Genomic DNA, 26,243 nt, shown 5'->3' on the forward strand with positions numbered 1-26,243 from the left:
TTACTCCTTAGTCATGCCTGGCCAACAGCTCCAGAAATGAAACTAGAAAGGTGGGCCATCAACCAGCATGCCAGGCATGCAACTGCGGTTCATGTCACTTTTCAGAAGGAAGGGCTCTAAAACAGTTCATCTACGATAAGAAAATATAACTCAAGAACTTACAAGCTCAATTTAATGTCTCCTTCAAAAAGAATCTTTGGAGACTCACAAAAACACAGAGCTCACCCATCCCAGTGGCTGACTTTCATGGACATCAGGTGGTCTATCATCGGCTTGGTATACTCCTGGAAGCCAGCAATGAACACACTGAAAGACATAAGAGCCGAAAAAAGGGCTGGAGAGGAGTGAGGTGTAACAACAAAAAAGTACAAAATACATACAAAATGTTTCAAAATCGGTATTTTATAGGATACCTAAAAATTAAAAATAAACAAAAGAGAAAGGACACAGAGGAGCCGGAATCTTCATACACTGCTTGTGAGAATGGAAACTCACACAATGACCTTAAAGAGTAGTTTGGCCGTTCCTTCCAAAGTAAAAGGTGCCTCCCAGATGACCCAGCCATTCCTTGTCTCCCAGAGAAGAAAAGCACTCATCCACAGAGACCATGCACACAGCACAGCAGCACACCTGGGCCATGACTGAGAGCAGCTCCAGCATCCACCTGTCCATGCAATGAGCACTCAGCAGCCCAAAGGAATGGACTGCTTTTATTTTTAAAAAGTTCTATGTGTATGAGCTCTTTGCCTGCATGTATGTAAGTACACCAGGTGTGTGCAGTGCCTGCAGAGGGCATCAATTAAGATTTATTTTAATTATCTTAATTTATGTGTATGTGTGCATACGTGTGTATCTGTGTAAGTGTATGTCACATGTGTAGGAGTGCCCAAAGAGGCCAGAAGAGGGCAGGATCCCTTGAGGTTAAGTTAGAGATACAGGTGTGAGCCACCCCAACATGGGTGCTGGGAACTGAACCTGGTTCTCTGCAAGAGCAGTAAGTGCTCTTAACTGAGTCATCTCTCCAGTCCCCAGGAGTGAACTTCCTAACACACATAAAAATGGATCAATCTTAAAATAATCATGCTAAGTGGGAAAGGCCAGACAAAAATGAAAAGCAATCTGTACAGCAGAGCGGCATTAGTGATGTGAGCAGCATATTACAACCTTGGTATCCACCTGACAGTTTCCCGAGTATCCACCTCTGTCAGATTTAGCAAGCTGTGTGCTTGTGTACATGCCACACATCTTAATTACATATAATAAGGCTATTGAATGATTTACAAAAAATGAAAATAAAAGTCACAGATGGCAAACAGCTTATATTATCTGGACATATAAGGAAGATAAAACTCAAAAACTGTGCATTTGCACAGGATATCACAAAAAGATAAAAGGCCAACACACACATGGAAAGATGTCCCACATGAGTCGTTAGCAAGGATGAAGTGCTCTGAATGGCAAGGTATTCTCAGGCTGGCAGCAACCCAAACCTCAAGGGGTGGAAAAGCCAGAAGCCCCGTTCACAGCCACTTTCCACGGAGCTTCTCAGCAAATCTTAAGAAATTCCCTTTCTAGTCTTTGCCTAAGAGAAATAAAGACTCCCAAATGCTTACAAGAGCCTTATCCATCAGAATCAAAAACTCAAAACCACCCAACTGCTGATCAATGACCACCCGCACAGGTGAACTGTGAAGCCCCAGAGCAGCACCAACTCAGCAACACAGAAGAACCCACGTACAGCAGCAGGGATCACGGAGCTCAGCACAAGAATCCAGCCACAGGCAAAGCACCAGATCGTAGGGCTGGTCAGGACAGACCGCAGAGGTGACAGGAGCCCTCTACATCCCAATGAAGGTGAAGACTGCCTGGTGTGTGCACGGTTAGCACTTGCTAAACTGTATGTACAGAGAGACAAGCAATGGTGTGCAAATGATGCCTTAAAATGAAAGTGACCAAAGTTGCAGTGCTGAGGCTGCCACTCAGGAGGGAATGTTCACGCAGCATGCTTTAGGGCATGGATTCCAACCCATCACCACTGCAAAATAAGTTACATCTCTTGGAAACAACATGGTGTAACTTAAAAAAAAAAAAAAAAAAAAAAAAACCTGCAAATGAGAGTGATCTTTCTAATTAAGTGAAAAAACTAATACTAGAAAAAAGAAGTTGATAACATTAAAACACAAAACCCCCAAGAAAAATATGGCAAGAAAAACACCAAAAATAAAGTCAAAGCAAACAAAAATATCTGCCACTGGAATCACAGCAGACTGCCCTGAAATAAACCAGGTCATTCAGCAAGGACAATGACCAGAAGTCCACAGCAGCGTGCACTCGGCCTCTGGAAGCTGCGTTCTGCGCCTTCGTGGAGAGGAAAAGCGGAGTTTGCTGTGACCTCTAGACAGCCATCAGGTACTGCCACTGTGAAGGGCTGGGGCACTGCCCACAGCTTCTCTTCTGGGGACCCTTTCAGGTATGACACACAGGGAAAAAGCTGTATCAACCACACAGCTTATAAAGACTTACTGGCCCGGAAGGGCTGCTGAGACCACAGTGTCCAGACACAGGAAGGTGGTGTTCCCATTCAGGGAACCCACACTTGCTGAGCAGGGTTCAGAGCTGCCCCTCACCTAATATGCCGTCCTGCCCATGTGCAGCTATGAGCAGACTCTCAGGAAACGGTAACGATGGGAACTCCAGGATGAGATGGGCAGCGAGGAGAAGAATCAAGTGGCTTTCCCCACAGTGTGGCCAGGAGTGGATTCACATCACAAGGACCTTAGCTCCAGGGTACTATGGTGTGTCCTCTGCATGGCCCAAAGCAGGCCCACACCCAGCCAGCAACCCTGAAGTCTGCAGCAGGGCCAGAGAGGGGCAAGCAGATAGTTGGTACCTCACAGAAGAAAGCAGAGGGGTACTAGGCCTCCTGAGGCCAGCCGAAGCTCTGCCACCAACTAGTGGTGGCCTTAGGGAAGACATGCCTGAGCCCTGGCCCAGGGCAGCACTGTCCATTCCTAGCATACAGGACACCGGAAGGTCAAGCACCAATCAAGGGGAATCTACCTGAGGGTGGGGGAAAGGGGACTGAGACAAAGGTGCAAGAGGGGAGGGGGTGCAGTGACACAGCAAGACCTCAGCCAACTTCAGGGCTCCAGGGCAGAGTGTGAATGGGAATCTGAGCCTGCCACTGTGAAGGCCCAGCAGGCTTCTGAAGGCATCCAAGACAGTAAGAGCTGGGGGCTGGCAACGGTGGTAGGGAGGGCCAGCGGGACAGCCATGCTTGAGGCTGATGAGGGAAGAACAGATGGCTGAACTAGGCACCCATCAGTGTGGAAACAAGGAGGATCGGAGCGGAGAGAAGAGCTTGCAGCTACTGAGTCAGGCAGGCAGAGGCGCTCTACCTGGAGGCCACATTGGTCTGAGTGAGTTATAGAACAAGCATGTAAAATTCCTAGAAAATAACTACTAGAAAGTAAAACGTGACAAAACAATTTTTAAAATGGTGCTCAAGGCTGAAAATGTTAGAAATCTGTTAAGGAAACTGACAAGAGTAACAAGACAAACAGGCACAAAAAAGAGATGGACAGTCCCCGGGAAAATGGCCAGGCAGACAGACACCCTATACAGTGGCCACAGGGCAAATCATAGTCACTCCTCTGCACCAGTGGATGGACAGGTTTGGGGATAAGCCATCTGAATTCCTGTGGAATTGCCTGGTGGGCAAACAGAGCACTATGAAGTCCAGAGTTGAGAGGCCAGGTCAAGGCAGGCAGGGAGAAGCCTGGGGGACCTGTGGGCACCTGCCAGAGGCACACACATTCTCCACCAGAACTGTGCAGTGTTTGCTCAACTGCTCACTCTGCCAAAACCCAGCCCCCTACCTAAATACATGTTTAAAACTACACTGAAACCAGGCCATGAAACATGTACAAAAGTAAAGCTTTTTTTTAAGGTTCTGGCATAAAAATCTACATAATCTCTAGATTATGGCTGCTAATAACTAAGGCCAGTGAGCTGATCCCTAGTACCCAGGTGAGGTAGACTAACGTGACTCGATGCAATTTCTGCAAGTGGCAGGTAGGGATACTAAATGTTTATTCTTTGACCTCATTTCTCAAATACCCCTTTCTTTCTCATCTGATAATCAGATAATTTCAACTTTTTTATTGAAACAGAAAAGGATAGTCACTTCAAATCCAAAATTTCATTTTGAAAACCACCACATTTGTGACTCCTATGAGAAGGCTGTCAGTGAGAAGCAGACCTCGGTGTGGTAAAGAAGGAAATGCAGGAACTTGAGCTCTGACACCTGAATCAGGGTTACAATGTGGTACACACATTAAAACCTACCTTATAACCAGGAAACAGTTAGATATGTTACCAACTGCAAAATAGTCTGCGGCGGTCAAAATGTCAATTCCATGAGGAAAAGTGCCCTGAAGAAATGAAAGTGGAGGAAAAGGTGAGACGCGGCATCAGAAGTCACAGAGCATACAGCGAGGTGGCTGCAGCAGAGCCACGGACCTGGCTCATGGGGCGTCCGCCTGGCCAGACACTGCACTCAGGTAAACTCAGCTTCAAACCCACGTCTCGGCTCCAGATGCTACAAAGTCCTTTCTTTCAAAGATACCGGGTCTCAGTACTGCTAAAGTGGTGGCTCTCTCTGCTCTGGTCCCCCTCGCTGGTCACAAAGACCACAAGAAGGCCCTCATTCCAGAGCCTGTGGAACAGGAAGGCCAACAGAACGAGGCAGGCCCCTGCCCGGCTACAAAACCTGGGTCCACACTGTGCTCTTGGCCAGGCAGAAGGATGAGGTTGGTAAAAGCAGCTTCGGGGTTTATGCTAACCTCTAAGAAGAATCCAGAGAGGTGGCCTGAAGCCCCTAAAATTCAAAGTGAGAGGAAGATCCATCCATCCACATCCACCCAGCATACTCCTGGTGGAGCCCAGGCCCCAAATCTGCACGTTATTACTGGTATCACCTGTGGTAAAAATATTTTAATATCACGCTGGGCGTGGTGGCGCATGCATTTAGTCCCAGCACTTGGGAGGCCAAGGCAGGCAGATCTCTGTGAGTTCAAGGCCAGCCTGGTCTACATAGTGAGTTCCAGGCCAGCTGGGGCTACAGGGAGACCCTGTCTCAAAAAGATAACAACAAAAAATGCTAAAATCGAGAAACCACATAAATAAGTTTCTAAGAAAGTATCAATGTAGAAAACTGTAGCCAATTGCAGGTAATGCCCCAGAGACAGCTCCACCCCAGCAGTAGACAGGTTCCCACTCTGCATAGAGCCAGCACAAGAACAAGCAAAAGCCCAAGAAAAGCAACAGGAACCCACTAGCAGCACCCACACCCAACCCAACACCTAGGTCTCACACAGGAAGGAATTCACTCAAATAGAAGGTTCAGCTCTCTGCAGTCAGCACCTCACAGTATCAGAGGTGCAGTTACTAGAGTGTGCCTGCCTGTGACCAGATCCACTACAGTGTGCGTGCCTGTCACCAGATCCACCAGTGTGTGCATGCCTGTGACCAGATCCACTACAGTGTGCCTGCCTGTGACCAGACCAACTACAGTGTGCGGGCCTGTGACCAGATCTACCAGTGTGTGCGTGCCTGTGACCAGATCCACTACAGTGTGCCTGCCTGTGACCAGATCCACTACAGTGTGCCTGCCTGTGACCAGATCCACTACAGTGTGCGGGCCTGTCACCAGATCTACTACAGTGTGCCTGCCTGTGACCAGATCCACTACAGTATGTGGGCCTGTCACCACATCCACTACAGTGTGCCTGCCTGTGACCAGATCCACTATAGTATGTGTGCCTGTGACCAGATCCAAAGTATGAAACAAAAGAAATAAATCTAGGATTTGAGTCTCAATTTCTACATGGAATTCAGGCTATTTATTACCATGGAGACAATATCAAAAATAGCAGTTTGGTCCTCAATACCTATAAATGCCAATTAGTCTGAGGATATGGTGGACTGCATCACCCATCTGGAGTCCAGAAGAGCTAAAGGCCCAGACCTAACTAAAACACCTGCAGTCAGCTGGCTCCAACTCCCTGACATCTGCCCTCAGGGCTGTCCCAGGTAGAGTGAGGGGAGAAGCCACTGTTCCCAGCCAGGGCTGGAGAATGGCCAGCTGAAGCCACTCCTCCATGTGGCCCACCTGCATTAGCCTTCTCAACACCTTCACCCTTTCCCAAGCTGATCCTGGAGCCTGGTCATTAAAAACCCACAACTCCACCAGAACTCTGAGAGTAAATGCTACCCAGCATACATAAAACATCTCCTTGAGAACACCTGGGAGCAGGGAGCCGAGGAGGCTTATGAGCCAGCAAGTCTTCCCAGAGGTTGGGCTGGAGTGTAGTGCCGGAGGCTCCTGGTTCTGCCGTGATACTTTGTATGATGTGGGAAAAGGAAGTGAAATGTACTGTCTTCTCTATCGAAGGGTTAAATGAGACAGAGGAGTTCCATCTTTAGAGAAATGTGTAAAGATGCCATTTGGCAAGAAACCCTCCTGAGTCATCACTTTTCTGAGGTCAAAATATATGCTCAAATTTCATTTTCCCTAGCAACTGCATGGTTCTGAAATAGCCAATCAAGTAAAAATGTGAGGCCAAGCTCTGGCCACTCTGAGTGAGGCATAGGACTCCTTGTATTAGGGTTAAAAGCCCAGCAGGGCCCCCACTAGGTGTGCTTGCTTGCTGGATTTAAAGTGGCTTTGCACCCTTCTACAGAAATACTTTGGATATGTGGTTATTTATCAAGACTCCAGACCCATTCCTAACAACGGGAAGGAAACCACAGCACGGGCAAAAGGGCTGCAGCTTGGTTCACAGGGAGACAGCAGCATGTGACTGGGCAAGCAGGTGGAAGTCCATGCTCATGGCAACCCAGGGCCGGGTGCCACTGAGGAGGAGGACAGTAGAGCTGGGCTGGGCTCAGCAGTCCCCACTTTATACAACAAGAACAGAATAGGCAAGAGTCTAAGGCTTTGCCTGGTCAGGTAGCTGACCTTTCCTCCCCGACAGGAACCTCAGCACTCGCGCCTCAACTTTCTCACCTGCACAAAGGGTCGCACCAAGCCTGGCCAAGCCACCCACACAGAGCTGTGACCTAGCAGCACTCCAAGCAGCAGCAGAGCTTTGCACCTCAATTCTGCCTGGTTCTAGAAGTGGCAGCTGCCCACAGGTTAAACCTAACCTGCTAAGGCCCCAGGGTATAGAAAGGGGACAGAGTACATGCCCTTCCTCCCCCTTGGAAAGCTTACCCACCCAGCTACTTGGGAGTCTTGGGCAGGGGGCAGGAGGAAAGCGTCTCATCATTTCTGGCAACAAGATCTTCCTCTCTAGCACAGCAGAGCCCCAGGTCTGAATGAAGGGGTCAGTCTCCTTGGGTCGCTGGGCAGCCTACTGCCTCCTGGACTACCCTAGTATCCTCCACCACAGGTACAATCTAGCCATCTTCTTGGTCTTCCATCTTCAGGCTCTCTCATCTAAAGCATAGCCTTTCTGGCCAAGCCCTGACTCCGTCATTCTTCATAAGCAGCTGACTCTAAGCCAAATGGCAGGGCCTGGCTCCACCCTTCTTTCTTCCTCACCTGCAGCACTACAAGCAACCATGGCCACATGCTGACACGAAACCCCAGAGCTATAATTTTCAGCTGGTTTCTGTCAGGGGCCCTCCTCCCTGCTCACAATCATCTTGACTGCTGCCACCTGATCCAGGTCCTGGCCCCTCTTGAGCTTCCTGCCAGCCTGGCCACATGCCCCAGTATGCCAGCCTCTCAACCATGAATGAATCCAGACCCCACTTTTCAGGCAGAGCTGGCCTCTGACAGGCCTCCAAGTAGGAGGACATGACGCAGGCAGAGATGGGGTTAAGGATTCTGGAACATATGGCCAGAATTTATTCCAACGGAGCCTGCTGTCATCCCACATGGGCTAGGAAAGAGCCAGGCCTCCAGGGTCCAGGAACCCACTTGGTCCCTAACACACATGCAACCCTCAACAATGCATGAAGCAAAATCTTAACCTGTTAAAACACCCACACACAGGGTCTCCTGAAAGGCACAGGGGTCAGTGCTCCCTGGTCACACGATGGTGAATCCAGGGTCAGAGTCGTCATGTTTACTAGCTGGCTGAGGTACGGTTCACTCTTAACCCACACCCAACAATGCGAGAAGATGTGAAGCTCAGGCTTTCAAGATTCCCACCTCCAAACCTACAGGAAGCTCCTGGAATGGAGGTTTATAAAGTGGCCATACCTGTCTCCCCACGTTCTCCTGGAAGGCAGCCTGAGGAACAGAAAGAGCAAACAGAGCAGGTGAGTGAGTTTTGCTTCTGCTAAACATCAGAAGGCAAATTCAAAATAAACACAGACCAGTATAAATGACCCATGGCTTTACTTTTTGAATAAAAGTCCTCTTTGTTGGCTGAACAGGGCCCGGAGGGTAGTTTGTCACTGTTTTTATGTCCTGGTGCTCTTTAAAACCACAGTTTAAGAATTCAGTTTATAAAACGAGACACATCCTGAAGGCCGCCTTTCACCAGGAATCTTCACACCAGAGCCCACACGAAGGCCCCAGAGCACTATGCTGAGAGCAAGCCACACAGCTTGGTAAATAAAAGTCAACCCTGGAACACTCACAGGTTAAGAACTCTATCTTAAGAGCACACTGCCAACCTTAACACCCCAGGGCTGCCTCCTGGAGGGCACACACCTTTCTCCAACCAGATCCCTGAGCCACCCGAGTCCTGTATGCCAGGCACAGATCAGGGACTGAAAATGTCCCACTGTGCTTGAAGAGAATTAAGCACTTCTAGATAAGCCTTGTCATATGAACGCTTTACTCCTGGTGGCTCCCTTTTCTGGCCTTTCACACTGTCCTGCTTAAGTCAACTAAGATGACAATGACACTTCGTGTCTAGTTTATCACCCAGTGTGGTCTTAGATGCTCCCCAAAGAGTCCATAGCTGAGCTCTAACCAGGACTAGAAATAGCTACAGACAGCAGCTTCACGTGGAGAGCTGGAATAGAGTGGTACACAGCCATGCTACATGAACTATCCCAGCAAGCAGAGGCACGAGACACTCCAACTTGGGCCAGGGGACTTCCTGAGAACACCCATGGATGTGCAGAAAGAAAACGCCCGAGGTGCAGGGCCCCAAGTCTATGGCCAACCCCACAGAACCTGTAAGCACTGGAACAAAGATGTGGGGCATCTCCAGGGCAGGGCCTCATAGTGGAGCAGTGATGTACCTGAGGTGGCTCTCAGGAGCTCCTAAACAGGGGAAACAAGGTACGGTTTGCTGCTCACCACTGTGTAACTTTTACTACCAATTCTTAAAGAAACACCACAAAAGGCAATGTAAAAGAGATATGATGTCAACTTAAATACCACATCACCAAAACAGGTAAAAGTAATACAAGATTTATACTGAAACAATCTTGGAAAACGAGGCTAGGGAACCAGCCCTACCCATTATGAAGACTGACCAAATGGACATCACCTTGGAGTATGCTGTTGGCACAGACAAAAACCACAAGAATGCCAGACAGGGGGACAGGTGTTCACAGCCTTTGCACCAAAAGTATCTCCCTGAAGAAACAGATGAACAAGAACAAACCCTCATCTGAGTGGAAGACTCCTGACTGTGGAGATGCTGTTATTGGGGATGAAAACAGCCACAGAGGGGAAGGTTCACAGGGACACACCCGGAGTAAAGGACAGACATCCAGAACACATAGAGAACTCTCAAAGCTAAACAATAAAAACTGATTAAACAATGGCCAAGACTTGAACAGACCCATCTTCCCCAGGAGGACACACAACAGACTCAACATCACCAGAGAAATGGAAATTACAACCACATACTCACCAGCAAGAGCAGAACAGCAGTGTGGCCAGGGAGCACACACAGCCAGGGAGCACACAAAGGGAGCACACACAGCCAGGGAGCACGCACAGCCAGGGAGGACACACAGCCAGGGAGGACACACAGCCAGGGAGGACACACAGCCAGGGAGCACACACAGCCAGGGAGGACACACAGCCAGGGAGCACACACAGCCAGGGAGGACACACAGCCAGGGAGCACACACAGCCAGGGAGGACACACAGCCAGGGAGCACACACAGCCAGGGAGGACACACAGCCAGGGAGCACACACAGCCAGGGAGGACACACAGCCAGGGAGCACACACAGCCAGGGAGGACACACAGCCAGGGAGCACACACAGCCAGGGAGCACACACAGCCAGGGAGGACACACAGCCCACACACAGCCAGGGAGAACACAGAGAGAGCATGCACAGTGGGGGGTGGGGGGAGACAGTTGGTGGTGCCTGGGAAGACAGGACCCAGCAACTATCATCTTGGCATGTGCCCCAGAGAAACAGAAACTACGCTCACACAAAAACCTTTGTGAGAATGTTTGCAATAATCCTAAGCCAACAGCCACCCAGATGCCCTCTGATGATGAATGGCTGGACAAATCAGGGCTCAACCAGTGCACAGCCCCATTCACAGTAGATGGCAATGGAGAGGAACCACAACATGAAGTTTTAACATAAAATGTTGTATATCAGACTTGCAGTTGCTGCCTATTGGGTAACTATGAAGCAAAACTGCAGCAACCTCCCAAGAAATGACTGGTTTCCTAACACAGAACACAAAATAGGGGCCACTTGGGGATGCAGACAACCTCCACTTGTCTCTCATGACAGGTTTAAAGGACTCTGGGCAGGGGCTTGCATTCTGATTGTCTCTCAGTGCAGATGCAAGCAGGCCATGAGCAGCCATGAAAAACCGCAGGCCCCTGAGCCAGAAGACCTCAACTATCACCTGACCAGAGCTCAGCTGCACTGGCAAAGCTGGACTTGCTGAGCTCTCCATGGTAAGGCTTCACTGCTGACTACCCAATGTGCTGGGTGCCATGCCAGGCATGTGACTGAGGCAGCAGTGGGCACGCAGGCACTGAGCACACAAGGCCTGAGGGTACATCTGATGCAGTGCAGCCAGAGGCCATCAGCCAAATATCGGACAGAAACTCCACCACCTGTGACAGGCATCAGAAAAGACAGGGACCACTGTGATATCAAAGAGGAAGGCAGCTAGGGCCTCTAATAATACCAAATCACTGTCCTTGTCAACTCAGAGGACAGGACAAAGCCCTGACTGGATAAACAAGAAGGCCAGGCAGATCTGTGCTATGTGGACACAGTAGAAAACCCTGGAAAACATAACAGGGATATTATCCCCACTAGGTAACACAGGTTTGCACAGTAAAAGCCCAGTGCCAGGAATGGACTCCCTCTCGTGAAGCTGCTGACCAGGGTTCCCACAGACCCTCAATACTGGTTGTTGCCCATGCTCTGTTACACCCCACTCCCCAAAAGCTTCATAGTAAGACCTTACTGCTGAAGACACTACATACATGAACTGTATGAACAAGGAGAAATCAAGCTGGTGCTGAATTCAAAACCTCATCTCTGTCTAGCTTTCATAGTGCTGAAAGGTGCTATGCATGGTACCTGGAAAGAAAATTTAGCATGAACATTACCCAGCTGTGAATCCTGCAAACTACAACAATTGGCCTGGCAAGATATGCCCACCAGTGTAATAGTGGCACAAATACAGGACTAACCAACTACTTTCTAACTGGATTTAAGTTTGCTTCATAGGATGGAACCCATGCCTGACAGTGATATCAGGTCTAGGAACCTCAAGCTAGACAGTCCACGGGCCATGGAAGAAAGCCTATTCTGCTGAATAGACATAGTATTAAACTGACTTCTAATGATTTATTATTATACCCATAGATTTATGCATCTCTCAACTCTTCACAGAGAAACAACCTTGGAAAGCACATGGTGATCAAGACAGACAACCACAACTGACCAACATGCGGAGAACAAGAGGCTGCAGAGTGCTCATCCCTGAATAGGAAGGAGCCTATCAAACCTCTGCCTCCCAAGGTCAGGGATCATATGGAAGACAGGGCGAAAGACTGTGACAGCCAGAAGAGGTAGTGACCACAAGGAAACAGTTTTCCAGACAGCTGGGTAGTTGCTAAAGTATGGACAAATCCCACATAAGCTCAAAACAGACAAAAAAAATCCCTTTACAGCCCTGAGGAAGTAGTTAAGAAACCCAACCCTACCTGAGAAACTTTTGGCAACCAAAGGCTGCTGGGAAGGGGAGATTCAGTCTCATTTAAGGACAGGACTCTTGGTAGGTTGACCTGGCTCCAGTGGATGAAACACACCAAACAGCATTTAGAGATACAAATCTGACTCTATAGGCCTTTGTGTGTGTGTGTGTGTGTGTGTGTGTGTGTGTGTGTGTGTGTGTGTGTATGTGAACAGAAATTTGGGATTTGGTGGGAGGTTAGTAAGGGGGGGTTGCAGATACAGGAGGGGATCTAAATATGATCAAAATATAGTGTATAAATTTTTCAGAAATTCAATAAAGGGGCTGGAGGGATGGCTCAGCAGTTAAAAACATTGACTGTTCTTGCAGAAGACCCAGGTTTGAATCCCAGTACCCACATGGCAGCTAACAATAGTCCATAACTCCAGTTCTGGGGGATCTGATGGCCTCTTCTGTCCTCCTTAAGCACTGAACAACACAGGTGCACTCACATACATGCAGGCAATATATGCATACAAATAAAAATAATAAAAATTTTAAAAAATTTGCCAGGTATGATGGTGCAGGCTTCTAATCCCAGCACTTAGGAGGCAGATGCAGGTGGATCTCCATGAGTTCGAGGCCAGCCTGGTCTACCTAGTAAGTTCCAGGACAGCTGGGGCTACAAGGAGACCCTGTCTCAAAAAAGACCAAAAAAAAAATTTTTTTTGAATAAAAAAATTAATACAGGCCGGGCATGGTGGCGCATGCCTTTAATCCCAGCACTCAGGAGACAGAGGCAGGCGGATCTCTGTGAGTTCGAGGCCAGCCTGGTCTACATAGTGAGTTCCAGGTCAGCTGGGGCTACAGGGAGACCCTGTCTCAAAAAGACTAGAAAAAAAAAAAAAAGAAAATTTAATACAAACAAACTCCGATGGGGTCACTACAAATACTACCAGATAAAGTAGAAATGGTATCCATCTCTTCAAAGCTCTGGCACAAAAACAGAAGAGTGGGAATAATTCCCCATCTCTGTGGGATCAGCTCACCCTCAGTCCAACTGCAGTCAGAAATACCTGAACAAAAGAAAACTGCAGACCAATAACTCCACCAGACTCAGAAATTCAGGAGACATTGACAAACTGACTCCAACATAAAGAATGGACTGTATATAAGTGAAAATTAGACCAAAAATGCAAGGTCAGTTCAGTCTGCTATGCCACATTAACAGAAGAAAGGACAAAGACCACCTTATTGCCTCAAAACCAAATACCTACTCATGGTTTTAAAACAAATAAAATGAAACCAGCAGTAGGCAGGAACACCTTGGCCTGCTGGAACAGAAGCTCCTGCCAGAATGCACAGCAGGGCAACTCTACTTTTCCCAGCTCCATTCTGCTGTCCTACCTCAGAGTTTCCTCTCCCTCCTCCCTACTCTAAGGCTTGGCTCCTATCCACTCTCCTAGACACCCACATCCAGGTCACTGCCACTAAGCCACGCCCCCTCCTCTTTTGGACACCAGGTGGCACTAACAAACTCCACCTGGGTGCCTGCCCCCAGGCCCACGTGGCCTGGCCTTTTCCTCACTGTGTAAAATTCCAGCTGTGGCAGCACTTGGGGGTCCTGTGCCTAGGTTAAAGCCCAGAATTTAGCACTGCAGAGCTTGAACCATGGGAACTCCCAGCACCAATCAACGCCTCACTGCCAGCAGCAAATCTCACATCGCACTCTCTCAGATGCTTCCCCTCAGCTCCTGAGGTCTACAAATGTGTTTACCTGCTGGCTTGTCCATAAGGGCAAGACCTATCCATAGCCTACCAAGGCATCTGAGCACTCCTGACAGAGCCCAGTTTTATCATTCCCCTGAACCAGTCTCAATCACTGATCTCAGCAGTTAGGAAGTACAGGGCCAGCCCCAGCTGCAATGTCCAGAAGGCAACTCCGGGAAGACCTCTCCTAATTGTTTCTCCCCTTTCCTGTCCTTGGGGTCCCCCAAACTCAGGCCTCGCCATGACCAGATAGGGAAAGCACAGGTGGGTGAAGGAGGCAGCTCTGGTCAACATCTCTACAGGTACCCAGAGTTGCTCAAGCTCCTTCTGTCCTCAAAGCCAGGCTGTCAGGAGACCCAGGTGATCAAGCTCAAAACACAAGGCCCACTTGCAGCTGCAAGGCCAAGGCCCATTCAGTGAGGTCCCCGCCAGTACAGCCAGGACAGCAGAGCTAACCGAGTGCAAAATCTCCAGTGATCTGTCCTGCCGTTCCCTGGAGCAGCCATGCCAGCCAGGTTGCCTCACAGTCACAGATTAACTTTCTTTTCTGCAAGACTCGGGCTGCCCTGAGCTCAGTCTGGTTACTGGGCAGCAGCGTGGTCCCTGTGTCTGCTCAAAGACACCCACCACAGCTGGCTGCATCTCTTTCAGCAGCACTGGACGGAGGCCTTGAATCCTGACCTCCCAAGAATCCCAGAGCAAACGCCACACCTGCTCTGTGATGGCCCTGCTTTCCTCGGTTCTTTCACCCGATCTCCTTGCTACCAGAGTTACAGGAGCACCCAGGGATGGGGTATGGCCATGCCAGGAAGACAGGCCCACGCAGAGGACATGGACAAAGTTATGCCCCACTTCTAGGAGTGGAATGTACTGAAACAATGAAACTCACAGAGGCTGCTCTTCTGCAGTTCACATTCCGGTCAAACACAGCGGCAATGATCAGAGCACTGTACAAACAAGGAAAATAATGAATTAAAATGAAATATGCAGGTGCTGCATAAAACAGTAAACTGCTTACCTTGCAAGCATAAGATTCTGAGTTCAAATCCCAGACCCCACACAAATGTGTTGGTGTGGTAGCACAGGCCTATAATCCCAGCGCTAGGGAGATAAGGCAGGAGGCTCCCTGGCCAGCCAGTCTAGCCTAACTGGTGAGCACCAGGCTGAGACCTTGCTTCAAAGGAGGTGGACAGTGTTCCTCAAGACTACACCTGAAACCGTCCTCTGGCCTCTACACACACAGGCACCAGCACACACATGGGTATGACACATTTAAAAAGGAAAAATGCAAAGTAACCAAGACCACATGACATTCCATTGCTCACTCACAGCTCACTCACAGACAGCGGGAAGCTCAAGGCTCCTGGAGCCTACTACAGATTTGTGTGACCTCTGAGACATCAAGCATTCTGGCCCCAGTCCTAACAAATGCCTCAGGATGATACACACTAGACCTCCAGGGCCTTGGGGCACAATACCCTTGACCTGCCGGGGTCATAGGTACTCAACAAATTGCAAAGACAATTGGTGCCAAGGACAGGAACTGGCAGCAATCAAAAGGACATGATTTGGGTATCTGACACCAGTGTTCTTGGATGACAGCTATCCATGCCTTCCAGACCACAGAGAGCAAGCTGCAGGCTGCTTGCCCCTTTGGAAACACAGGGGCACAATAGTTTCAACATCCCACACAGGTTCACCCCAGTGTCAGGCATGTTCATATGGATACTGCCTCCACCTGAAACTCAGAGATGGGCCATGGGCCACTATAAGGTTTATATGAGGTCAAAAGAATAGAGACCACATGGAAGGCAGCTGCTAGGTCTCAATGCTGCCAGAGGCAGTGACCCCACACCAAGCTCTTAGGACACTCAACAGGCTTCAATTAAGTCTCTTTCTTAGATAACAAACCTTACTGTGGTAAGAATGCAGAAAGTTGCTTCTTTCCCACATCCACCTGAGTCTCTTCTATGGCTCCCGCCCAATGGGGAGCATTTCCCAGGGAAGCATTTCCCCTCTGGGCTTTCTCTGCTTGATCCTCACATCCCTGAGTCACAGGCATAGTCTCAGGAGATAGCAGAAGGGAAACCTAAGAACCAAGGACCAGCCAAGTCTTTAGGGCTACAACTCAGGTTGAGTCCCTGGATTCTCAGCTTCTCCAGGCATGTAGGGACATTATTCCAGGTCCAGGAGCTGTGAGGCCACAAATCTGCCTTGCAAACTCCTGCATTCTGAGAACACCATTTCCTATGGACCCCAGGCAGGGACAAGCAGCCTCTATGGATGGACTGGGGCCCTGCACTCAATGTAAGGAAGACTTAGGAGACAGGGATATCTGGCGTCGTGGACTCCAACAACCAACCCAGTGGAAGGAGCCAGGTTCTTGGGAATGGGGGGATCCCCACTCCCAGGACAGTGGACGATTGGTAGGCTTCAGGGACCAGAAATGCTCAATAAGAACAAAGGACGGCAAGATGGCTTAGCAGGTAAAGGCATCTGCTACCGAGCCTGATGACCTGAGTTCAGTCCCTAGGTGCCAAATGGCAGAAGAACTAACACCAGAAAGGTGTCCCCCAATTTCCATACAAGTGCCCACAAACACGTGCACAGGCATGCACAAAATAAATTAAAATTTTTTTTTAATTTGAGAATTTTATACATGCATATAAGGTGTTTTGATCAAATCCATGCCTGCTCCCTCCCCTCTAACTCCTCCTATATCTCCCCATCACTTTTTTCTGATGACTTCATGTGTTTTTTTTTTTAATGGGGCTTTTTGCTATTCTAACATTATCCACTCTGAAGAGGTAACCATAAAATCTTTTAGGGATTAGACAAAAGCTTCCAAATACTTTCAACATTTTTAGCCTTGGGAACAGAGTATGTTGCTAAGAGGCCCAAGGACATTTTGAATTTTAGCCAAGAAACTGGCTACTTTCCTTTGGGGTCTTTTTACCCTAACTGCCTAGCCAATTCCTACCTCCTATTCTTATCACACCATCCTTTGACCAGGTTACCCAACTGGCAGACAGGGGATCAGGACAACTCTGGCTTCCTCCATGCTGAACAGGGACTCAGGGTAAGGCAACTGGGGTACCCCTTCAGTGGGTCTTTCTAAAAGACTCCAAAATTGCATAACACTTATCTGTGGGGAGAAAAGGAAGTCCTCAACTGGTAAATAAGAGATGTGAAGGAGAAGTAAAGGCAAGAGTAGTTAGCATTATAAGTTCTAGACGGGGAACCAGAAAAAAGTCAGAACAGGGCAAATTTCAAATGTTCATATCAGAGTCCATTGGAATTTCTTGACAAGGGCTTCCAAAAGCATCCCTCTATTGGGTTCCTCCTCATTTTCCTTTTCTCTGCCAAGGCTGGACTCTAGAGTGATGGATTCAGGATTTTCTGTCAGGCATTTTGGTAGCTGTTGGAGTGGTTAGAATCAGTGTCAGTTCCCTCTCAAAGGCTTCCAGATTAGGGGGAGAAAACAAATTTATCTATCACTTTAGAACAATAGCGGGTTGTCTCCCTTAGCTACAGGTGGGCACTACAGACCAAGCATTTGAAGTCTTACATCTGAGCAGCACTTTCTGGTTAGGAAAAAAATCACCAATGAAAAATAACTGTCTAAACTTTTTATATGGACTTAAGCCATAATCCCTTGAACTCTTAAATATACTGATGACTTTAATCTTTGGTTATACTTTCCTTGTGGGTGTTTAAGACCATACAGTTGGCCCAAATAAATCAATTTATTTTTACACTTAAGGTCATTTGAGGATCTTTTCCTCAGGGGTCACATGGGCTTGGGAGGAGCTCCTGGCTCCTTTCTTATACCAGCTCCATCTATGTGAAGATAAGTCAAAGGTCCTGCTCAACCATGGCTGGCTTCACTTGGAAGCATGGATGAGATGTTTCCTCTGAGTAGACCCTCCTCTTTGTAGATTGGACACTGGTTCAAGTCCATCTGGTGGGGGTCTCCATGGCAGAGGACAGGTGACTCGCCACAGTTACAGGACATTCTGAGAGATATTCCATAGTCCCCGGGAACTTAGTTATCTTGGAGGGCAAGGAGCAAAAACTGTCCCTTAAGTCCCTCTGACCAGATTAGCATAGGCCTCAAAGAATGGCTGTTAAATATCCAAGAAGGTTATTTCCACCAGTCTGGTACTTTTAATTACCATGTGCTATGTAGATAAAGCTTGCGTAAAAAAAACAAATGTTCTGAAAAAAAAACAAACCTTGATTAGGTATATATTTTGTTCCTTAAACTAGCTGACTAAACTATGACCTTAGAAATCTTAAGATTATGTGTATATTATTTTTGTCTTATCCGTTATATACCACAACAAACCTACATAGACCTTCATCACTTGCTTAGACCTTTTCATTTTTTTCTATTTTGAAAACTATCTACATTCCCATATCCTTTTAACATCTTTTATTTCTTTATTATTATTATTTTGGTCTTTTTGAGACAGGGTCTCCCTGTAGCCCCAACTGTCCTGGAACTCACTGTGTAGACCAGGCTGGCCTTGAACTCACAGAGATCCACCTGCCTCTGCCTCCCAAGTGCTGGGATTAAAGGCATGTGCCACCACGCCTGGCTCATTTTCTCCTTTTTTTAATAATTATGAGACATAATAGCATTAACAAATAAATTTTCCATCTATTGCAAGTTTTCCTGGAGATATTAAGCAATGCTTATTCCCTTTTAAGGGTCTAGTATAAAGCCAATTTTTGATTAAAGGTTTACTGGGGAACCAATGAATTTACTGAGCTTACTCACAGAGATGACTGAGGGGTTGCTGAGGTGTATGAAGAATGACCTGAGGGTGTGCACACTGGAAGACCTTTACCCAGCATGGGTCAAGCCTTCTCCTCCTAGCCTTCCCCAAATCCAGGAAACTATGTGTGATTAGGGCCAAATTACGTACAGGTAGCTGGGAAGAGTGGCTGGGTACTCAGGTGAGGGTCCAGTAACTCTGGCTTGCCCCTCCTTTTAATGAAGGAGCACAACAAACAAGCTGAATTGTGACGATGTTTAGCGATCAGGCACAGCTGAAGTCGTGATGATGGTAGTTATTTCATGCAGAAGGGACTGCTGTATAGCATCATCTTATTAAAAGGACCTGGAATTTTAAAGGATTTCGGGCTAGGATCCACAAATGAGGGAGAACATGCGTCTTTTGTTTTTCTCAGTCTGTGTTACTTCACTTAGTATAACAGTCTCTAGATCCATCCATTTACCCGCAAATTTCATGATTTCGGCTTTCTTTACTGCTGACTAGAAATCCATAGTGTAAATATACCACATCTTTGTTAACCACTCGTCAGTTGAGGGACACTTAGGTTGACTCCATCTCTTAGCTGTTGTGAAAAGAGCAGCAACAAACATGGATGTACAAGAGTCTCTACAATAGGATGGGTCCTTTCGGTATATGCCAAGGATTGGTATAACCAGGTCATATGGTAGGTTCATTTTTAGTTTTTTAAGAGTTCTCCACACTGTTTTCCATAGAGGTTGCACGAGTTTGCAATCCACCAGCAGTGAATGAGCATTCCCCTTTCTCCACATCCTCACCAGCATTTGGTATCATTTGTTCTCTTGATCCTGGCCAGTCTGATTGGGGTAAGGTGATACCTTAGGGTGGTTTTAAGTTGCATTTCCCTAATTACTAAGGATGTTGAACACTTGAGATGTTTCTTAGCCATCTTTATTTCTTCCTGTGAGAACTGTTTAGATCTTTGGCCCGTCTTTTCACTGGGTCATTTGGTTTCTCGCTTCTTTTTGAGTTCTTTATATATTCTGGATGTTAAACCTCTGTCAGATGTGTTACTGGTGATTTTTTTCCCACTCTGTGGGTTTTCCCTTCACTTTTTTTATTGTTTCTTCTGCTGTACAGAAGCTTTTAGTTTAATGAGGTCCCACTTGTTGATTGCTGATCTTAATTCCTGAGCAACTTCTGTCCGATTTAGAAAATCCTTTCCTACACCTATATCTTGTAAGTTACTGCCAATATTTTCCTCTAATAGTTTCAGGGTTTCCAGTTTCACATTGAGGTCATTGATCCATTTGGAACTGACTTTTCTGCAAGGTCAGATCTAGTTTCATTCTTCTACAGGTGGAGACCCAGTTTTGCCAGCATCATTTCTTGAAGATGCTGTCTTTTCTCCATTGTGTGTTCTTGGCACTTCGTGAAATATCAAGTGGCTGAAATTGCATATACTCGGGTTTGGGTCTTCAGTGATGTTCCATTGATTTATGTATCTATTTTTCTGCCAGTACCATGCTGTTTTTATGACTAGAGCTCCGTAGTATACTTTAAGATCTGGTAGAGTAATCCCCACAGTGCTGCTTTTTGTGCTCAGGGTTACTTTTACTATCCGGAGTCTTTTGTGCTTCCATACGAATTTAAGGGTGGTTTTTTTCCTAATTCTGTGAAGTATGTCATGGGGATTTTTATTGGGATTACACTGAATCTATATATTGCTTTTGGTAGGATGGCCATTTTAACAATATTAATCCTTCCAATCCATGAGCATGGGAGGTCCTTCCACCTCCTGGTGTCTTCCTCAATCTCTTTAACAATTTAAAATTTTCATTGTAGACAACTTTGGTGTCTTTGGTCAGATTTATTCCAAGATATTTTTCTCCCTAGCAATAGTAAATGGGAGCATTTCCCTGTATTCTTTCTCCAATTGCTTGTTATTGGTGTATAGAAAGGTTACTGATTTTTGTAGAACGATTTTATAAACTGCCACTATACTGAAAGTGTTGATCAGTTCTAGACTTTTCTGGTGGAACTTGGGGGATCTCTTAGGTATAGTATCACATCATCTGCAATAAGTGATAGTTTGATCTCTTCTTTTCCAATTAGTGCTCCTTTAATTTCCTTCTCCTGTCTTATTGCTCTAGCAACAGTTTCAAGCACTATGTTGAAAAGGAGTGGAGATAGTAGGACATCCTTGTCTGGTTCCTGATTTCAATGGGAATTATTCCAGTTTTTCTCCATATAGAATGATGTTGGCTGTGGGTTTGTTATATATGGCTTTAATTATGTTGAGCTATGTTCCCTCCAGTCCAATCCCCTCTAGGACTGTGAACATAAATGTATGGTGAATTTTCTCAAAAGCCTTTTCTGCATCTATTGAGATGATAAAGTGGTTCTTGTCTTTGAGCCCATTTATATGATTAATGAATTTATTGACTTGCTTTTATTGAGCCATCCCTTACATCTCTGGAATAAAGCCTACTTGATCATGGTGAAAGATCTTTTTGATGTACATCTGTATGTGGTTTGCAAGTATTTTGTTGAGAATTTTTGCATCTATGTTCATTAAGGATATGGGTCTACAGTTTTCTTTTTTGGTTGTCTTTACCCAGTTTGAGTATTAGAGTGATGCTGGCTTCATAGAAGGAATTTGGGAGTTCTCCCTCTGTTTCTATTGTTTTGAATAAGTAGTATTGGTTGGAGATCTTCTTTAAATGTCTTGTAGATTGTGCTGTAAATCCATCTGGGCCTTGGCTTTTTTTAGCTGGGAGGCTTTGTATTACTGTTTCAATATTACTGTTTTGATTTCCTTATATGTTACGGGTCTGTTTAAACTGTTGACATCTTCTTGGTTTAACTTTGGTGGTTCCCGTGATTTTAGAGATCCATCCATCTCTTTCAGATTTTCAAATTTAGTAGCATATAGGTTTTTAAAATATTCCCTTATGATGGTCTGGATCTTTTGGGTGTCTATTGTGATGTTTCCCCGTTCATCTCTGATTTTGTTGGTTTACCAGCTCTTAGATTCATTGATTCTTTGTATTGTTTTGTTTCTATTTCATTAATTTCTGCTCTGATTTTGGGGGTTTTCTTCTGCTGGGTTTGGGTTTCATTTGTTCTTGCCTTTCCAGAGCCTTGAGTTGTAATGTTAAGTCATTTATTTGTCTGGGCTCTTTCTAATTTTTTAATATAGGCACTTAGAGCTATAAACTTCCCTCTTAGGACTGCTTTTAAAGCGTCCCAGAGGTTGCGTTCTGTTGTATTGTCCTTTTCATTGAATTCTAGGAATTGTATTATTTCTTTCTTAATTTCCCCTTTGACCCACTCATTGTTTAGTAGAATGTTGTTTAATCACCAGGACTTTGTGTAGTGACTAGGGCTCTGTCCAGTGTTGATTTTGAGCTTTATTGCATTGTGGTCCCGTAGAATGTATGGAATTATTTCAATATTTTTTTAATTTGTTGAGGCTTGTTTTGTGGCCCAGTATGTGGTGAATTTTTGAAAAAGTTCCATGGGGTGCTGAGTAGAAAGTATATTCTTTGGTGCTTGGGTGGAATATTAGAAAGGTGCATGTTAGGTCCATTTGATGTACGGTATCATTTAATTCAGACATCTGTTTATTCTTTGTCCAGGTGACCTGTGTAATAGAGACAGTAGGGTATTGAAGTCCTCTACTATTACTGAGTTGGGGTTAATCTGTGTCTTAAAGTCCTGTAGTGTTTTTATGAATTTGGGTGTACCAGTGTTTGGTGCATATATGTTAAGCATTGTAGTATCTTCTTGGTTAACTGTTCCTTTGATCAGAATGAAGTGACCCTCCTTGTCTCTTATGATTAGTTTTACTTTGAGGTCTATTTTGTCAGATATTAGAATTACAACCCCTGCTTGTTTCTTAGTGCCATTTGCTAGGAATATTCTTTTCCATCCTTTGACCTTAATATAGTGCCTGTCCTTGAAGGTGAGATGGGTTTCTTGCAGACAGCAAAGAGAAAGATTTTGTTTCTTTTTTTTTTGGTCTTTTTGAGACAGGGTCTCCCTATAGCCCCAGCTGTCCTGGAGATTATTATTGAAAGATGTGTATTGGTTGCCATCATTTTGATTGCTGTTTATGTTCTCTAATTTTGTGTTTCTTCTATTATATCTTTATTTTCTTTCCTTGCCCCTGGGGTATAGTTGTTTCTCTGCTCTCTGTATTGCTTCAAGTGTTCTTTGAAGGGCTGGTTTTGAGAACATGTATTCTTTCAGGCTATTCATGCCATGGAAGGTTTTTCTTTCTCCCTCAACTATAAGAGACATTTTTGCTGGGTATAGTATTCTGGGCTGGCATCTATTGTCATGTAGAACTTGGTCCAGGCTCTTTTGGCTTTCATAGTTTGCATTGATACATCAGCTTTAATTCTCATGGGTTTTCCTTTACATATGATTTGTTTTTCTTTTGCTGCTTTCAGTATTCTATGTTCTGTAAATTTAGTATTTTTACTAATGATATGTCGTGGGGAGTTTCTTTTCTGATCCTGTCTATTTGGTGTTCTATGTGCTTGCTGTATTTCTACGGGGATGTCTTTCCTTAATTTCAGGAAATTCTCTTCTACAATCCTGTTTAAGATCTGGTCAAGACCATTAACCTGAAATTCCTGTCCTTCCTCTAAGCCTATGACACATAGATTTGGTCTTTTCATGGTGTCCCACATCTCTTGCATATTCCATTCCTGTGTATTTTTGTTTTGTTTTGTTTTTTGGTCTTTTTGAGACAGGGTCTCCCTGTAGCCCCAGCTGGCCTGCAACTCACTATGTAGACCAGGCTGGCCTTGAACTCACAGAGATCCGCCTGCCTCTGCCTCCCAGTGCTGGGATTAAAGGCAGACTCCTGTTTTTGTTTTGTTTTAAATTTCCCATAATCTTTGAGTGTCCAATTCTTCAACTTTATCCTCCAGTGTTGATATTCTGTTTTCCATTTCATTCATTCCAGCACTGAGGCTTTCCCCTGTTGTTCCAAGTTGGCTTATTGAGTTTTGCACTTCCTTCTTCATTTCTGCCAGACTTTTCTTCAATGTTTCTATCTCTTTTGTGAATTCATTCAGAAGTTTATCCCTATCTTCTTTTAGTTCAGATCCACCTGCCACTGTCTTCCAAGTGCTGGGATTAAAGGCGTGCGCCACCATGCCCGGCTATGATTGTTCTTTCAAATCCAGTGTCCTGGGTTATTTCTAGGGGGTTCTCCTTGTAGAACTCTTCTACAGGACTGGTGGAGTTTGGTGGGGACATAAGTGTTTTGACTTTCCATTTTATTGTTCTTTTGTTGTGATTTTGGCATGTGAATTTTTTTGTTATTGTTTATGATTCTGATACGAGAACTAAGTTGAAGTATGCTTCTGTTTGCATTATTGGTGTGCCTCAGTCCTTTCCTCATTGGTTATGTAAAGCTGGTTGGTACATGTTTCAGGTTCTCTTAGGTTTTATTTTGGAGGAACGGATAGCTTCAGATCAGCACTATGTGGAGGTAGGATCCGGGCGCTCTCAGGCAGTCCCCTGCGTTCTCAGCCCTTATGCCAGAGTGAGGCCAGAACTGGCACTCTCTGATGATCTACTGAGATCACGGCTGCTACACTAATGGAGGTTGAACCCACCCTCTCAGGCAGTCTGCTAGGATCTCCAATAAATAAAAAATTTTAAAGATTAAAAAATGCGGGCCTGGAGAGATGGCTCAGTGGTCAAGAGCACTGACTGCTCTTGTAGAGGACCCAGGGGCAATTCCTAGCACCCACATGGCAGCTGTGCACCATCCTTAACTCCAGTTCCAGGAGAATCTGAAACCCTCTTCTGACCTCCACGGCATTACACGACACGCACTCACATATATGCAGGCAATACACTTGTACATGTGAGACCCCGACTCATCTAACCACTTCTTTCTACTTCTGTAATTTGCTTGGCTTAAGACAACACTAACTCCATTTTGACTAGCTGTTTCAGGCATGTTATAATCTTCAGCTACCACCCCCATCCCGGAAAGCCAAAGATCAAGCAAGCCCAGGCATACAGCATCCTTATAAGGTAAAAACAGAAACTTCTGGCCCCACAGACAACAGTCAGCACATTCCAATGCCCTAAAGACAGCCCCTACAAATAAGAATCTTCCTGTACTCAGGGCATAGGACCATCCAGTCATTTTAAAGGATGTTTGGTGTACATGGGCTTCTGTGAAACTTCCATATAAAAGTGTACCCCATCCTAGTTCGGGGCTCTCAGTACAGATCCGCTGTGTTGGTGAAATCTGAGGGCCCGAGCTTAAGCCCGAATAAAGGCTCTTTGCTGTTGAATACACTCCAGACTCCTTGGTGGTCACTGGGGGTCAAGAGATCTGGGCATAACAGTACACATAAAATAAAAATAATAATTTTTTAAAAGGTGGGTTTTTTTTGCTTTTTGTTTTTTTGGTCTCCTTGTAGCCCCAGCTGTCCTGGAACTCACTATGTAGACCAGGCTGGCCTTGAACTCACACAAAGATCCGCCTGCCTCTGCCTCCCAAGTGCCAGGATTAGAGGCATGCACCACCATGCCCAGCTAAATAAAATATTTTTTTAAAAGGTTAAAAAAATGCATAAATAGGGGCTGGAGCAATGGCTCAGTGGTTAAGAACACTGGTTGTTCTTGCAGAAGACCCAGGTTCGAATCCCAGCACCCACATGGCAGCTAACAACTGTCTGTAACTCCAGTTCCAGGGGATTTGACAGCCTCTTCTGTCCTCACAGGCATTGCACGACACGGGTGCACTTACCTACATGCAAGCAATACGCACATACACATAAAATAAAATTTTAAAAATGAATAAATAGCCAGGCATGGTGACACATGCCTTTAATCCCACTACTCCAGAAGCAGAGGCAGGAGGATCTCTGTGAGTTCCAGACCAGCTATAGCTACAGGAGACTCTGTCTCAAAAAACCAACAATAAACAAACAAACAAGAACAAAACGCTGTTAAGACAAGATGCTGCCGGCTGCAGCTGAGGACCAGGGTAACAAACGGAGTGCACAAAGTACGGCTCTCCAATTCCAAGACGCAAATGGGGGAGGGGCCTGGACACCACTGGCCACCTTGAGAAGGGGGAGGAAAATCTGATTTAAAACAGCAGGGGGTTCATCCTACCTCAGCATGAACTAAACTGCTCCTGTCCTAATATAGCACAATAGCTTTTGTGAACAGTCTTCAACTCATTAAACTGACTTGAAGGCTGCATAAATATCATGGTCTCCTAGTAACTCCAAGCCACATACCTGCTGCTGTTAAGACAATACATTTGGCCCCCAAGGCTCAGAAATCCCGACTGAGGAGGGAGAAAGCAGGTAAGAGAAGGAGGATGGGAAGGAACGTGCAATTCTGTCTTCTGCACAGGCATGGCCATTGCACTCACAGCAGCCATGATGACCTGTACAAGACGTGCACTAGATCAAGCCAACAAGACCAGTCAGCATTCCAAGCAGACAGCACTAACTAGACTCTGTGGGTTACAAAATAAAGATAGGAGACATGTTGTGGGGGGGGGGGAGACATGATTAAGACAC

The 26,243-nt window shown here is 46.0% G+C and overlaps 1 protein-coding gene across 1 annotated transcript in view; it reads right to left on the reverse strand.

The window, feature by feature from the left end:
• Positions 1 to 26,243, reverse strand: part of Tbcd (tubulin folding cofactor D) — a 191,184-nt gene that overhangs the window by 43,993 nt on the left and 120,948 nt on the right. Inside the window, exons 15-18 of the mRNA XM_008839647.3 lie at positions 14,799 to 14,856; positions 8,273 to 8,302; positions 4,348 to 4,433; positions 226 to 306 (exon numbers count right to left, since the gene is read on the reverse strand). Coding sequence (XP_008837869.1) covers positions 226 to 306; positions 4,348 to 4,433; positions 8,273 to 8,302; positions 14,799 to 14,856 — 255 coding nt within the window. The remainder of the gene's footprint in view (positions 1 to 225; positions 307 to 4,347; positions 4,434 to 8,272; positions 8,303 to 14,798; positions 14,857 to 26,243) is intronic.

The sequence above is a fragment of the Nannospalax galili genome, unplaced genomic scaffold (assembly GCF_000622305.1).
Source record: "Nannospalax galili isolate Female #2095 unplaced genomic scaffold, S.galili_v1.0 scaffold679, whole genome shotgun sequence".
Taxonomy (NCBI): domain Eukaryota; kingdom Metazoa; phylum Chordata; class Mammalia; order Rodentia; family Spalacidae; genus Nannospalax; species Nannospalax galili.